The sequence below is a fragment of the Nyctereutes procyonoides genome, unplaced genomic scaffold, assembly GCF_905146905.1.
Source record: "Nyctereutes procyonoides isolate TBG_1078 unplaced genomic scaffold, NYPRO_anot_genome, whole genome shotgun sequence".
Taxonomy (NCBI): Eukaryota; Metazoa; Chordata; class Mammalia; order Carnivora; family Canidae; genus Nyctereutes; species Nyctereutes procyonoides.
In genome coordinates, this window is record NW_026575160.1 from 11,142,270 (window position 1) to 11,158,594 (window position 16,325).

At 37.0% G+C, this 16,325-nt stretch overlaps 1 protein-coding gene across 2 annotated transcripts in view; it reads left to right on the plus strand.

Annotated features, from left to right (window-relative positions):
* STK31 (serine/threonine kinase 31) overlaps positions 1–16,325 on the plus strand; it is a 93,204-nt gene that overhangs the window by 18,098 nt on the left and 58,781 nt on the right. For both annotated transcript variants that reach the window (XM_055314771.1, XM_055314773.1), the window contains exons 8-11: positions 724–898; positions 4,251–4,366; positions 6,618–6,777; positions 9,592–9,714. In XM_055314771.1, the coding sequence (XP_055170746.1) occupies positions 724–898; positions 4,251–4,366; positions 6,618–6,777; positions 9,592–9,714 (574 nt within the window). The remainder of the gene's footprint in view (positions 1–723; positions 899–4,250; positions 4,367–6,617; positions 6,778–9,591; positions 9,715–16,325) is intronic.

Sequence of the window (16,325 nt, forward strand, 5' to 3'; positions counted from 1 at the left end):
AATATGTTTATCAAAAATAAAAATATACCCCTAAATCTGAAATATTCAGGCAGAACCAGAATTTCAAATAAACTCTGAAGTTTTCCCATGGCTTTAAGACTATTTTAATGAATGTCAGGGAATCACTTTTTCTTTGTAACGAAAGAGAAGGTCTTTGTTCCTCCTGTGATGACTTATTATGATGAAATTTGATTATTAAAAAGGGAATTCACTTTTTAGATAATTTTGAATTATAAAGTTGAAGCAGAAACCCAGGTTTAATAAGTACCAAATCTAAGTACCAAACCATTTATATAAGCTTCTGTATCATGATCCAAGCCATGATGCCATGTCTTGGGTGATGTAGTTTTTTTTGGGATCTTGGAAACAAAACTAACAACTGTCAAATGGAGTGGGGTTGGGTTGATGGGGAGGGGGAGGAGGAACTGGAAGAAACTGATAAAGGTCGCTTTTAACTATATGTGCTGGAGTTGATTTTGCTACAGTTTGGATTATATTTGAGCATTGGTAGCATTGTTTTTGAAATATGACTTCAGTTATAAAATCTAGCTTGCATTAAAATATTTTTTAGTGTTAAAGTAGATAAAGGCTTTAAATTAGTTTTCAAAATAAACTTAAGATATATTACGGTATAAAAAGCTCCAAATGATTTAGTTTAGATTTATGATCTCTGTCAGCCTTATACAGTTTGGTTTTTAAAATGAGTGAATTTGTTTTTAATAGGGAAAATTTGGCTGTTGGAGACTTTAATTTAGGGTCTAATGTCAGCCTGGCAAAAATTAAGCAGGACCAGAAACTGATTGAAGAAAATGAAAGACTTAAAACAGAGAAGGAAGTTCTTCTTGAAAGTTACAAAGCTTTAGAGTCCAAAGTAGAACAGACTGCCCAGGAGCTGCAGGTATAGTATGTTTGCTGGTATAAAGTAAAGAATGGCCATCTGGGAAATCTGTACACTCATCTGCTCTTTTTTGTTTAATTTGCTATCACTTTTTGTTTTCTTCCCTTTCTTTCCCCCTTTTCTCATTTTCTCCTTTCTTTATATTTGTTTACAGATGAAGTTTTTTCTTATACTTCCAATTTACCATCGTTGGATTTCACTTAATGTTTGCAAGATTAGTAATTTCTCGTTTACATTTCCTTTTATGTTCTTTTACAACTTTTAACTGTGGGAAATGTCAAACATTCTAGAAGGAGAGTTGAATAATTAATCCTTATGTACTCATCACTTGATTTTTGCAATTGTTAGATACATGGTCAGTCTTTCTAAAAAAATTACATCTCCTGAGTTACTTTTTTTTTTTTCTGAGTTAAAGACTTTTTATCCATTTGTTAGAGTGAGTGAGAGAGAGAGAGCAAGCAAGTGAGTAGGGGCAGAGGGATACGGAAAAGCTGACTTCCTACTGTGAGGCTGGATCCCAGGACCCAGGATCACGACCTGAGCTGAAGGGCAGACACTCAACTGATTAAAGCTAGCCTGGTGCCCCAGAATGATTTTAAAACAAATCCCATTCATAATATTCTACTGTATATGTTTTAGTGTGTGTCTCTAGTAGAAAATAACTTCAAAAAAGACAACCATAATACTGTTTATACTTAAAAGTTAACAATAGTTCCTTAATATCTTTTAATATCTAATGTTCAGATTTCTGGATTGTTCTATGAATGTCATTTCTTCCATTTGGGATCCCAGTTAGACCTGTGCACTGCATTTTGCATGATAAATCTCTTAAATTGTTTAATCTGTGAACCTCTGTTGCTTAAGAAGGTCCTTTAACTCCGTATGTTTGCTTTTATGGTAGTTAGGTCTCAAGGTTTGCTCAGATTCAGGGCATTTTTCCCCCCAAGAATACTGTGTATTTTTCAGTTGTGTAAGTTTTGTCTGATACTAATTTGCCATCCCATCACTGTTTCTCCAATTCACCATCACCAACTGGATGTCCTACAATTCACTTGTGATACTAAATACCAGCTAGGATTTGCCACAGACCCCACAAGTTAAGGATTCAGTCCTATAAGACTTCTTCCACTTCAGATACCAGCCACAATCAAGTTCCCGGACTACCTATACTTCTGTAAATTTGAGGGTTCCTATGATCCCTACTTCCCTTGTTTAGTAATTCACTAAAACAACTCACAGAACTCAGGGAAGTGCTATAATTATGATTACAGTTTTATTATGAAGGATATAACTCAGGAACAACCAAATAAAAGGAGGTGCATGGAGGAAGTTATGATGGGGGTGGAAGGTCGGTTAGGGGACCTGGGAGAATCTTAGCCAAATGTTCTCCCAGTACATAGGTTTGTTCACCAATCTGGAAGCTCCCTAGAACCTAATTATTTGGAGTTGTGTGTGTGTGTGGTTTTTTTTTTTTTTTTTTTTTTAGATGAGAGTTTCATTAGGTCCGATTGATTAAATCATTGACCATTGGTAATTGAACTCAATTGTCAGCCATTAAATCCACATGTGGTATTTTCCAGAGCGCATTACCAAAAATGAAGTGGCTTGTTCTATCAGTACCCAGAGAGGAGTGTTGAAATCTCCAGATACTATTGTTTTTATCTGATTCTTCCTTTTTTCTGTTAAGTTTTACTTTGTGAATTTGAAACTTTGTTATTGCGTATACATTTAGAATTTTGTCTTTCTGATGAATTGACTCATCTTTATGTAATACCCCTATTTATTACTGGGGCTCCCTGTATTAATGCCCACATTGCCTGATATTATTATAACAAGGTTATATCTTTTCCATCCTTTAATTTTTATCTGTCTCTTTGTATCTATGAGCAGCATATAGCTGAATCTAAGCTTTTTCATCCAAAGTGATAATCTCCTATGCTTTAATTGGAGCATTTAGCTAATTTTCATTTAATGTAATTATTGATGTCGTTGGGTTTAAATTTGCCATCTTTTCTGTTTGTCTTAAAGACCATACTTATTGTTTTTATCTAATTTCCAGTTTTTTTTACAGTAAGTTCAAGATATTTGTGAACCAGTTTAATTTCACAGTTCTTTTAGATCTAAATGATTCAGTATTTTATATTTCTCTTTTGCATATAATTCATTAGTAATTTGTATCAAAGATTTGTTTTAGTGGAGTCTATAAAATATTAAGCATATTTTCAAAGATTTAACAACTTTTTATTTTCCCACTCCTGTTTCTTAGATTTATGTAATTTTGGAGTAATTATAATAACAATTCCATGTAATGTAAACAGAGTTAAGAACAAACATTACTGATTCTTCATGGTCATTCTGCTCAATGAGTGGGAGTAGAATGACATGCGCATACCTGAGTGTAGCATACTAGTAATAACCATTCAGCTTGTGCTGGTTCTGTCTTATTATTTAAAGAATTGGAGAGAATGTGAGGACTAAAGAGTGTGTTCAAATACTGAGTAAAATTTCAATGTTTATGTAATAGCTGATTTGTAGTATGATTAGAATAAAACTGCCAGGTGTTTTTCCGTATTACTGCTTGATACGTTATTTTGGGTAATCATGGTACACTTGTATTTGGGATAATACTCAGAATCAGGGAATTTATTCTAGGTTGAGTCAGTGAAGTGATGTTTTTGATTCTTTTGTAATGTAGAATGACACAGGACTTTATAAAAATAGTCATTAATCTTTTGGTGTCTGTAGGGATCTTTTACTTATCTTTTTAAAATTTAAGTATTAAGAGAGAAAATATGTGAAATTTATTTCTATTTGGCTTCTTTTTAGGATGAAATATAAGTCATCTGTGTGGAGACAGAAAACTGGAATAGACTATCTTTTTCAGATCCCAGCTACTAGGGAAATCAGTTGTCCTGTGGCTTAACATTAAAAAAAAGTTTGTTTTAAAGATTTTAAAATTTATTTTAGAGCATGAGTGAGAGAGAGTATGAGTAGAGGGAGTAGTAGGGGGAAGAGGAGGATCTCAGACTCCACACTGAGTGTAGAGCCTGATGTGGGGCTTGATCTCATAATCTTGAGATCATGACCTGAGCCAAAGGCAAGAGTAAAATGCTTAACTGACTGAACTACCCAGGCGCCCCCCAATTTTTTTTAAAGTAATCTCTATGCCGAACATGGAGCTTGAACCCATGATCCCGAGATCAAGAGTTGCATGTTTCACCAACTGAGCCAGCCAGGCAACTCTGGTGTTCTTTAACCTTTAAAATTTTAGTTATGGCTTAAGATCATTTAAGTGACAGAAATATAGTTTCTTGTTTGAGACTCACTAGGATGTGCTTGTTTTTTGTTGCAGCAAGAGAAAGCGACCACCATGGATTTGACTAAACATTTAGAAAGCACTCTGAAGACTCGTGTCGGTACCAGAATGGAAAATCTGGCAGCTAAGGTTGAAATATTGAAAGAAATTAGGTAGGTAAAAGCATATTTTTGAGAAGGATAATTTGTTTAATTTTGATTTTTTTAACGGTTTTATTTACTTAGAGAGCACAAGAGTAAGGAAAGGGGCAGAGGGAAAAGAGGAGAGAGAATCTCGAGCAGACTTCATGTTGAGCATGGAGCTGGACTAGGGCTCTATCTTACAGCCCTGAGATCATGACCCTGAGCTGAAACTAGATTTGGGTGCTTAACTGACTGAGCCACCCAGGCGCCCCAAGAAGGAGAATTTAAAATAATTGCTAATTAGTACTTTGTTTAAATTATATGCCCACCATTTTTTCTTTGACATTTAATCTATATATTTTTATGCCTTTAAGGAAAGAGACTAAAAACAGTTACTCCTGAGATGAATTTTACAGTGTTTTTGTCAGCATTCCTTTGTTACTACATGGAGTTAGATTGTTCAGTCTCCTATATGAGAGTGAAATTAAAATCAATGCAAGTTCTAAGTAGTAGTTTGATGTGAAACTATTATGCCCAGTTTTGTTGCTTGGTGTTATTTTTAGGCTTATACCCAAACTGAAGACTTCAGTAATTTAAATTACCAAATAATACACTATTTAAAGAAAAAGTGGTTTTCATACAGTCAGAAGGAAAATGGTCTTCATGGAGTCAGAAAAGAGGAAATTGGTTAGCTAAAGTCTTATGCAGAGTATATTTAGCATTTCTCTGTATATGGCTTATGTAGATATTTTATATTAATAGATGATTGCCTTATTGTTGGTTAGGGATAATTTGTACCCCTTTCTGGAATGTGGAAAAAAAAATAGTTGTCAAGACAGCCTAGTTCTCTTTGCATGCTACACTAAGAAATGAAATCAGGAATTCATTTTTTCAAGTACTTTGAAACAGTAAGAAGATGTTATCTGAATTAATACTGTGTGTTGGTGTTTTATCCAGTGGAAATTTATATTCTCCATTATAAATCTATCAGTTGGCATCTGGTTTATAAGCCTCTAGATTGACTAATTTTGTTCTCTAGAGGCTAATTAACTTTTGATGCATTACCAAAAATGAAGTGGCTACACTGGAACAGCTATGAGACAGACTTAGGACCAAAATAATCCAATACATTTTGGTACATCTTTGAGGAAATGACGTGTTATTAGAATGGTGGCAGTCTAGTTGGAAAGTAGAGAAACGAATATGGATGGGCCTTCTTGGTTTTGCTAGCTGTCCTGCTTATCTGATTGCTTTTTTTCTTTTCCTTTTTCTTTCTTTTTTTTTTTTTTTTTAAGATTCTATTTATCTATTCATGAGAGACACACAGAAAGAGAGAGGCAGAGGGAGAAGAAGGCTCCATACAGGGAGCCCGATGTGGGACTCGATCCTGGGTCTCCAGGATCACGCCCTGGACCCAAGGCAGTCCTAAACCGCTGAGCCACCGGGGCTGCCCTTCTTTCCCTTTTTCTTTTCTTTCTTTTTTAAGATTTTATTTATTTATTCATGATAGAGAGAGAGAGAGGCAGAGACACAGGCAGAGGGAGAAGCAGGCTCCATACTGGGAGCCCGATGTGGGACTTGATCCCGGGACTGCAGGATCACGCCCTGGGCCGAAGGCAGGCGCTAAACCGCTGAGCCACCCAGGGATCCCCTTTTCATTTTTCAATGCCACAAAAGCTAGTCTGTGTATTAGGGCTACATAATCTGTACCTGTAGTCTTGGTAAACAAGATTGGCTAAATCTAACATTTTTAAAGAATTGTCCAGAAATCTAATTGTAGACCAAAATTGAAGGTTTATTTGACATCATTTAAAGTTCTGCAGACTTTTGAAATTCTCCTTTACGTAAAAGTTTTTTAATAAAAGTTTTATTTGATTTTTTTCTCAAATGTACATTTATTTTTAAGAGCATGTGCACGTAAGCATGAGCGGGGGGGTAGGAGCAGGAGCAGAAGAAGAGGGGGAATAAGAATCTCAAGCATACTTCCTACCTGCATGGGACCCAAAGCAGGGCTTGATTTCATAACCCCAATATGATGGCCTGAGCTGAAATCGAGTCAAACTTTGACCAACTGAGCCACCCAGGTGCCCATCAATCAAATATATTTTTAATTACAAGTTATACCAGTTAATTTATGATTTTATATAAGGTTTTAACAAGTATCTCTTCATAGCTGTGTTAAAAATAGTAACTTTAGACGATTATTATTTTAGGGTAATTTTTTCTCACATCAACTTACAAATTTCTTGATCTTTTCGTTTTCACTTCTGTCTTTAAATAGACGTGTCAACATCAATGTTCGTTTTGGAAATGACCTTTCAGATGCTATGCAAGTGCTAGAAGAAGAGTCCTTTACCATCCCAGCTTCTTTGACTGAATTAGAGAGAATTTGGGCAGAATACAGTCTTGCTCAGGAGAACATACAAACTTGTCAAAATGTGGTGGGTCAAGACTTTTTCTCTATTATGGTTTTATTTGTTGGACATAAAGGGATATCATTTGGGAAAGCAGAAGGATTATAGATATTGTAGCCATACTTTGCATGAAATATTTAATTTTTATAGCATATTCATATTAATAATTTGATTCTAATTTTATTACCTTGTTAAAGGTAGAATAGATAAATGGTGATTGTGGATAAAGTGTTAACAAGATCTTTTCCCCTTTTGCATTTGACCATTGGTCAGTTCCTTCTCTCTCCCCTTGGTTATTTGATAAAATGATATTTTAGTCATATTACTAGGCAACAGTAGTTAGGTAAATAAAAGTCCTAGCGAGTAATTTATATCTAGACTTGAGGAACTGTAAACTACAAATACTTGGTGGGGGCTTTTGTAACTGGACATACCATCCTTGAGGAACCTTGGAAACTGTGCCTGTAAAGATGGTGGCTTTTGAGGGGGTTGAACCTTGTAAGCCAGGATGGCTCTGACACCTAATGTATCTTGTTTTTGAATTTGAGTGGTGTGTTTTATGCTGCAGTATTGGACTGTGCCTTACTATTAAGTGCTATTTAAGCTACCCATTACTGGGTTGGTGGTTATTTGTGGGTAGGGGAATGTATGAAGAACAGATTATTTCCTATGAAATCTTTATTAGCATAGGTACAAGTATATTGCCTGTCACAACTTTCTTTAGATTATTATATTAAGCTGAACAGAACTCCTTATTTTTCAGATAAAGATACCACAATCATAGCTTTCCATAGCGTCTGTGAGTTCTGTACTTGTGTTTGGAGTTGCCCCATCTGAATTATTGGTCGTTTCTGCCCCTGGGGATTGTACTCTGAAATTCTAATTGCCAGTTCATGCCTAGGTTGCCCAGTTGGCAACCTTGCTGGCTTTAAGTGAGAAGTGAAACAGAATAACTAGGCCTTTGGAAATGGCAGGAATGTTAAATTTGGAGAAGAGATTATATTTGTGTCATTTTACATGTTAGACCCTAACTATTTACTTCTGATTATGGAAGAAAACAATGTGACAGAAGCAATAAATTTTGTATCTGTATGAAGCACAGGTGATGGGTACTTTATAATCTTTTTCTTATACTTTTAAAATGTTTATGAGAAATTAATAAAAAATTGAAGAAATTGAGACCTACAGGGTTTAAGGAAATTGCTTACATAAGATTACATAGTTCTAAATATTAATACAGAATTTGAACTCCGGTATGTCTGACTGCAAAGTGTATTCTTTTTCCTTAATTAAACTATGTTGTCAATATTAAAATAATTCATGATGTATTTTTATGTAATAAGATGAAAAGTAACTACATTTTAATTTTTGTTTTTGTGGTTTGATTCAGGAGAAAGAGAAAGAGGGCTTAATGTAGCTGTAAGACTTGGTATTCTAGTAGATTAAAAAAAAATTACTTAAGTAATCTCTACAGTGTGGAGCTCGAACTCATGATCCTTGAGATCAAGAGTCATATGCTTTCCAGACTGAGCCAGCCAGGTGCCTCTGATTTTTATTTTTTAAAGCATTTACTTGTTTCTGCTTACTGCTGACATTTCAGGACTTACTTTTTTTTTTAAGATTTTATTTATTCATGAGAGAGACACAGAGGCAGAGATGTAGGCAGAGACATAGGCAGAGGGAGAAGCAGGCTCCCCATGGGGATCCTATGCGGGACTTGATCCCAGGACCCTAGGATTACAACCGAGCCAAAGGCAGACACTCAACCACTGAGCTAGCCAGGTACCCTGATTTTTAGGCTTCATTGCCCTGGTGTTCATTTGATAGATGGAAGAGTGGTTTATTGAATAAATATAGGGTTAGAACTGCTGCTTAAAGTTGCCTTTATTTTTTTAAGATGGGGTAAAGAGGGGGCAGAGGGAGAGGGAGAATCTTAGGCTCCATGCCAAATGCAAAGCCTGATCTCACAACCAACCCTGAGATCATGACCTGAGGTGAAATCAGGAGTTGGATACTTAATTGAGCCACCCAGGTGCCCTGCCGTTTTATATCCCTTACTGAACTTAACTTGTGTCTTAATATTATTATTTTCATTTGTGTATTTTGCACAGTACCTTAAATTGATTGCCATGTATATTTTCGGTGAAGAGATTCTTTTTTTTCCCCCTATATACTTATAAAATGGTCTGGTTCAGCTTACACAAAGAATATTCTAAAATTCAAGGTTTTAAGTGTATGTGCCAGAAACTATTATAGTAGCAGAGACACAAATTGATTTAAGACATGATCCTTTCTCTTGAATATGGGATATACATATAGTTTCAATACAGTTTGGTAAGTACTATCTAGAGTTAATGCATAGATTCTTAGATGTCTGTCATATGCTTGTTTCCAAACATAGCCTCTTAGACCTAAAATTGGAGTTTTTACCATGGTGGAGATTAACTGAATCTTGAAGGATAAGTAGATGAAGGAATTGGAGGTGGAATGGGAACAGGAGAGAGTGTGTAATTAATAATAGGACTTGTATAATTTTTTAAGAAAAAATTCATTGCATATATAATGGGAAAAATTAGAGCAGGGTTATTAAATGTCATTTCTAATTAAGGGAAAGAAAGCTCGGTGAGTTTGGTGATCTCAGGAGAGAGATAATTTGTCTTAAAAGCTACTGTTTGGAGAACGTAATGTTAAATTTTACTCTAAGACATCAGGTTTTTTTTTGTTTTTGTTTTTTAAATAGGTCAATGTGTTAAAAAACAAAACAAAACACCACAGCCCACTTGATACACAGCCCACTTGATATACTATTAATGATGGTTATTCTTTGTTTTCTTTCTCCAGGATGAAGGGAGTATTTTGATTACCAAAAGAAACGAAGTGCAACAGAAGCTGAACATGGCAATAGAAGTTTTTATTCTGGAAGTAGATGAGTTACCTCTTAATAAGCGCTTGAAAACATTGCAGGTTAGAATTCAAAAAGATATATTTACATTAAAATGTTTATCATTTGGGGATCCCTGGGTGGCGCAGCGGTTTGGCGCCTGCCTTTGGCCCAGGGCGCGATCCTCAAGACCCGGGATCGAATCCCACATCGGGCTCCCGGTGCATAGAGCCTGCTTCTCCCTCTGCCTGTGTCTCTGCCTGTCTCTCTCTCTGTATGTCTATCATAAATAAATAAAAATTAAAAAAATTGTTAAAAAAAAGATTCTATAAAAAATGTTTATCATTTGATGGTGAAATTAGCATTTACCTTGAGACTTCACATAGTAATGATGGCTGCAAGAATTTTTCTTTGATGAATTCTAATTTCTTAATAGAATTAAAATTTTACATAATTTAATGTTTATGTACGTATGTGTGTCTATCCTGCAAATAAGGCAAAATAGACCTATCAGGCTTGCTAGAGCAGCATTCACTGGGAAAACTCATGAAGATAGAAGTAGTAGCAGGCATGTGAGTCCCTGTTGTCTATTGGATTCTAACAGAAAATCTAGTAGGGTCACATGCCAAGAGTTGATCAGAGAGGAGTCCTGATCCAGGATCAGGGGCTAGAGTACCATAGCTATAGGATGTTATGGAACCTTTCTTCAGCCTTCTCCTGCCATCTCAGCAATGACTTTAATTTGGTGTGAACAGGCATGACAGTGTTCCATTCCACCTATTAACATAATTTTTCTCTTCACTTATTCAGATATTTTTTTAATGTCCTTTAATGATGTTTAAAATAATTCTCTAAAAGGCCTCGGCATTTCTTCACTTAACTCCAAGATATATATGCTTTTGGTTACTTTTGTGGATACTATCTTACTTTCCATTCCTTAGTTATTTTTTAAAATTTTTAAAAAATTTTTATTTATTTATGATAGTCACAGAGAGAGAGAGAGAGAAATATAGAGAGAGAGGCAGAGACACAGGCAGAGGGAGAAGCAGGCTCCATGGACCGGGAGCCCGACGTGGGATCCGATCCCGGGTCTCGAGGATCGCGCCCTGGGCCAAAGGCAGGCGCTAAACCGCTGCGCCACCCAGGGATCCCCCTTAGTTATTTTTAATGGTTGGCAGAATACTGTTGAGATATATATGTGTGTATGTATGTATTTATTTTTTACTGTTGATTTTTATATGTTGATGTCTCTGGCAACTCTCCTGAACTCTTTAGTTCTCATTTCTCTAATATTCTTTGAGCTTTATTTGTGGACATACCATTTGAAAACAGTAACCCTCTTCTCCATTTCCTTTTGATGTATCTTTGAACTTTTACTGCTTTGGTCATTATCTTTAGGACGAGGTTAAATAGTGGCTGTGCTAGTTGATAGTCTTATTTTGATAAATTAATTTTTATTGGTGTTCAATTTACCAACATACAGAATAACACCCATTGCTCATCCCGTCAAGTGTCCCCCTCAGTGCCCGTCACCCATTCACCCCCACCCCCCGCCCTCCTCCCCCTCCACCACCCCTAGTTCATTTCCCAGAGTTAGGAGTCTTTATGTTGTGTCTCCCTTTCTGATATTTCCCCACACATTTCTTCTCCCTTCCCTTATATTCCCTTTCACTATTATTCATATTCCCCAAATGAATGAGAGCATACACTGTTTGTCCTTCTCCGATTGACTTACTTCACTCAGCATAGTACCCTCCAGTTCCATCCACGTTGAAGCAAATGGTGGGTATTTGTCGTTTCTAATGGCTGAGTAATATTCCATTGTATACATAAACCACATCTTCTTTATCCATTCATCTTTCGATGGGCACCGAGCCTCCTTCCACAGTTTGGCTATTGTGGACATGGCTGCTAGAAACATCGGGGTGCAGGTGTCCCGGCGTTTCATTGCATCTGAATCTTTGGGGTAAATCCCTAACAGTGCAATTGCTGGGTCGTAGGGCAGGTCTATTTTTAACTCTTTGAGGAACCTCCACACAGTTTTCCAGAGTGGCTGCACCAGTTCACATTCCCACCAACAGTGTAAGAGTGTTCCCTTTTCTCCGCATCCTCTCCAACATTTGTTGTTTCCTGCCTTGTTAATTTCCCCATTCTCACTGGTGTGAGGTGGGATCTCATTGTGGTTTTGATTTGTATTTCCCTGATGGCAAGTGATGCAGAGCATTTTCTCATGTGCTTGTTGGCCATGTCTATGTCTTCCTCTGTGAGATCTCTCTTCATGTCCTTTGCCCATTTCATGATTGGATTGTTTGTTTCTTTGCTGTTGAGTTTAATAAGTTCTTTATAGATCTTGGAAACTAGCCCTTTATCTGATACGTCATTTGCAAATATCTTCTCCTATTCTGTAGGTTGTCTTTTAGTTCTGTTGACTGTATCCTTTGCTGTGCAAAAGCTTCTTATCTTGATGAAGTCCCAATAGTTCATTTTTGCTTTTGTTTCTTTTGCTTTCGTGGATGTATCTTGCAAGAAGTTACTGTGGCCAAGTTCAAAAAGGGGTGTTGCCTGTGTTCTCCTCTAGAATTTTGATGGAATCTTGTCTCACATTTAGATCTTTCATCCATTTTGAGTTTATCTTTGTGTATGGTGTAAGAGAGTGGTCCAGTTTCATTCTTCTGCATGTGGATGTCCAATTTTCCCAGCACCATTTATTGAAGAGACTGTCTTTCTTCCAGTGGATCGTCTTTCCTCCTTTATCGAATATTAGTTGACCATAAAGTTGAGGGTCCACTTCTGGGTTCTCTATTCTGTTCCATTGATCTATGTGTCTGTTTTTGTGCCAGTACCACACTGTCTTGATGACCACAGCTTTGTAGTACAACCTGAAATCTGGCATTGTGATGCCCCCAGATAGGGTTTTCTTTTTTAAAATTCCCCTGGCTATTCGGGGTCTTTTCTGATTCCACACAAATCTTAAAATAATTTGTTCTAACTCTCTGAAGAAAGTCCATGGTATTTTGATAGGGATTGCATTATACGTGTAAATTGCCCTGGGTAACATTGACATTTTCACAATATTAATTCTGCCAATCCATGAGCATGGAATATTTTTCCATCTCTTTGTGTCTTCCTCAATTTCTTTCAGAAGTGTTCTATAGTTTTTAGGGTATAGATCCTTTACCTCTTTGGTTAGGTTTATTCCTAGGTGTCTTATGCTTTTGGGTGCAATTGTAAATGGGATTGACTCCTTAATTTCCTTTTCTTCAGTCTCATTGTTAGTGTATAGAAATACCATTGATTTCTGGGCATTGATTTTGTATCCTGCCACGCTACCAAATTGCTGTATGAGTTCTAGCAATCTTGGGGTGGAGGCTTTTGGGTTTTCTATGTACAGTATCATGTCATCAGCGAAGAGGGAGAGTTTGACGACTTCTTTGCCAATTTGAATGCCTTTAATGTCTTTTTGTTGTCTGATTGCTGAGGCTAGGACTTCCAATACTATGTTGAATAGCAGTGGTGAGAGTGGACATCCCTGTCTTATTCCTGATCTTAGGGGAAAGGCTCCCAGTGCTTCCCCATTGAGAATTATATTTGCTGTGGGATTTTCGTAGATGGCTTTTAAGATGTCGAGGAAAGTTCCCTCTATCCCTACACTCTGAAGCGTTTTGATCAGGAATGGATGCTGTATTTTGTCAAATGCTTTCTCTGCATCTAATGAGAGGATCATATGGTTCTTGGTTTTTCTCTTGCTGATATGATGAATCACATTGATTGTTTTACGAGTGTTGAACCAGCCTTGTGTCCCGGGGATAAATCCTACTTGGTCATGGTGAATAATTTTCTTAATGTGTTGTTGGATCCTATTGGCTAGTATCTTGTTGAGAATTTTTGCATCCATGTTCATCAGGGATATTGGTCTGTAATTCTCCTTTTTGGTGGGGTCTTTGTCTGGTTTTGGAATTAAGGTGATGCTGGCCTCATAGAATGAATTTGGAAGTACTCCATCTCTTTCTATCTTTCCAAACAGCTTTAGTAGAATAGGTATGATTTCTTCTTTAAACGTTTGATAGAATTCCCCTGGGAAGCCATCTGGCCCTGGACTCTTGTGTCTTGGGAGTTTTTTGATGACTGCTTCAATTTCCTCCCTGGTTATTGGCCTGTTCAGGTTTTCTGTTTCTTCCTGTTCCAGTTTTGGTAGTTTGTGGCTTTCCAGGAATGCGTCCATTTCTTCTAGATTGCCTAATTTATTGGCGTAGAGCTGTTCATAATATGTTTTTAAAATCGTTTGTATTTCCTTGGTGTTGGTAGTGATCTCTCCTTTCTCATTCATGTTTTTATTAATTTGAGTCTTCTCTCTCTTCTTTTTAATAAGGTTGGCTAATGGGTTATCTATCTTATTAATTCTTTCAAAGAACCAACTCCTGGTTCTATTGATCTGTTCCACAGTTCTTCTGGTCAATTTCGTTGAGTTCTGCTCGAATTTTAATTAACTCTCTTCTTCTGCTGGGCGTCGGGTCGATTTGCTGCTTCTTCTCTAGCTCCTTTATGTGTAATGTTAGCTTTTGTATTTGAGTTCTTTCCAGTTTTTGAATGGATGCTTGTATTGCGATGTATTTCCCCCTCAGGACTGCTTTTGCTGCATCCCAAAGATTTTGAACCGTTGTATCTTCATTCTCATTAGTTTCCTTGAATCTTTTTAATTCTTCCTTAATTTCCTGGTTGACCCTTTTATCTTTTAGCAGGATGGTCCTTAACCTCCACGTGTTTGATGTCCTTCCAAACTTCTTCTTGTGATTGAGTTCTAATTTCAAGGCGTTATGGTCTGAGAATATGCAGGGGACGATCCCAATCTTTTGGTATCTGTTCAGACCCGATTTGTGACCCAGTATGTGGTCTATTCTGGAGAAAGTTCCATGTGCACTTGAGAAGAATGTGTATTCAGTTGAGTTTCGATGTAAAGTTCTGTAGATATCTGTGAAATCTATCTGGTCCAGTGTATCTTTTAAAGCTCTTGTTTCTTTGGAGATATTGTGCTTAGAAGACCTATCGAGGGTAGAAAGAGCTAGATTGAAGTCACCAAGTATAAGTGTATTATTATCTAAGTATTTCTTCACTTTGGTTAATAATTCGTTTAAGTATTTGGCAGCTCCCACATTCGGGGCATATATATTGAGGATTGTTAAGTCCTCTTGCTGGATAGATCCTTTATGATATAGTGTCCCTCTTCGTCTCTCACTACAGTCTTCGGGGTAAATTTTAGTTTATCTGATATAAGGATGGCTACCCCTGCTTTCTTTTGAGAACCATTTGAATGGTAAATGGTTCTCCAACCTTTTATTTTCAGGTTGTAGGTGTCCTTCTGTCTAAAATGAGTCTCTTGTAGACGGCAAATAGATGGGTCCTGCTTTTTTATCCGGTCTGAAACCCTGCGCCTTTTGATGGGGTCATTAAGCCCGTTCACGTTCAGAGTACTATTGACAGATATGAGTTTAGTGTCATCATGATATCTATTTAGTCCTTGTTTTTGTGGATTGTTCCACTGAACTTCTTCTTAAAGGGGAATTTTAAGAGTCCCCCTTAAAATTTCTTGCAGAGCTGGTTTGGAGGTCACATATTCTTTCAGTTCCTGCCTGTCTTGGAAGCTCTTTATCTCTCCTTCCATTTTGAATGAGAGCCTTGCTGGATAAAGTATTCTTGTTTGCCAGTTCTTCTCATTTAGGACCCTGAATATATCCTGCCAGCTCTTTCTGGCCTGCCACGTCTCTGTGGAGAGGTCTGCTGTTACCCTAATATTCCTCCCCATGAAAGTCAGGGACTTCTTGTCTCTTGCTGCCTTAAGGATCTTCTCTTTATCTTTGGAATTTGCAAGCTTCACTATTAAATGTCGAGGTGTTGAACGGTTTTTATTGAGTTTAGGGGGGGATCTCTCTATTTCCTGGATCTGAATGCCTGTTTCCCTTCCCAGATTGGGAAAGATTTCAGCTAGGATTTGTTCAAATACATATTCTGGCCCTCTGTCCCTTTCGGCGCCCTCGGGAACCCTAATTAAACGTAGGTTTTTCTTCCTTAGAGTGTCATTTATTTCCCTTAATCTGTCTTCATGGTCTTTTAATTGTCTCTTTTTTCCTCAGTTTCCCTCTTTGCCATTAACTTGTCTTCTATGTCACTCGTTCTTCCACCTCGTTAACCCTTGTCGTTAGGACTTCTAGTTTGGAATGCATCTCATTCAATTGATTTTTAATTTCTGCCTGATTGGATCTAAATTCTGCTGTCATGAAGTCTTGTGAGTCCTTAATGCTTTTTTCTAGAGCCACCAGTAGCTGTATAATAGTGCTTCTGAATTGGCTTTCTGACATTGAATTGTAATCCAGATTTTGTAACTCTGTGGGAGAGAGGGCTGTTTCTGATTCTTTCTTTTGAGGTGAGGTTTTCCTTCTAGTCATTTTGCTCAGTGCAGAGTGGCCAAAAACAAGTTGTATTGGGAAAAGGAAAGAGAGAGAAGAAAAGAGAAAAAGAAAAAGAAAAAGAAGAAAAAAAAAGGAAAAAAGAAGAAAAAGAGAAAGAAAAAGAAAGGTGAAAAAAAAGGGGGGTGGGGGAAGCAATCAGAAATCAAAAAGAAAAGAAAAAAGAAAAAAAAAAACAAAAAAAACGGGGGAGTATCTTCTGAATCTGTAGAGTTTAAGTCCCTTGACTTCCC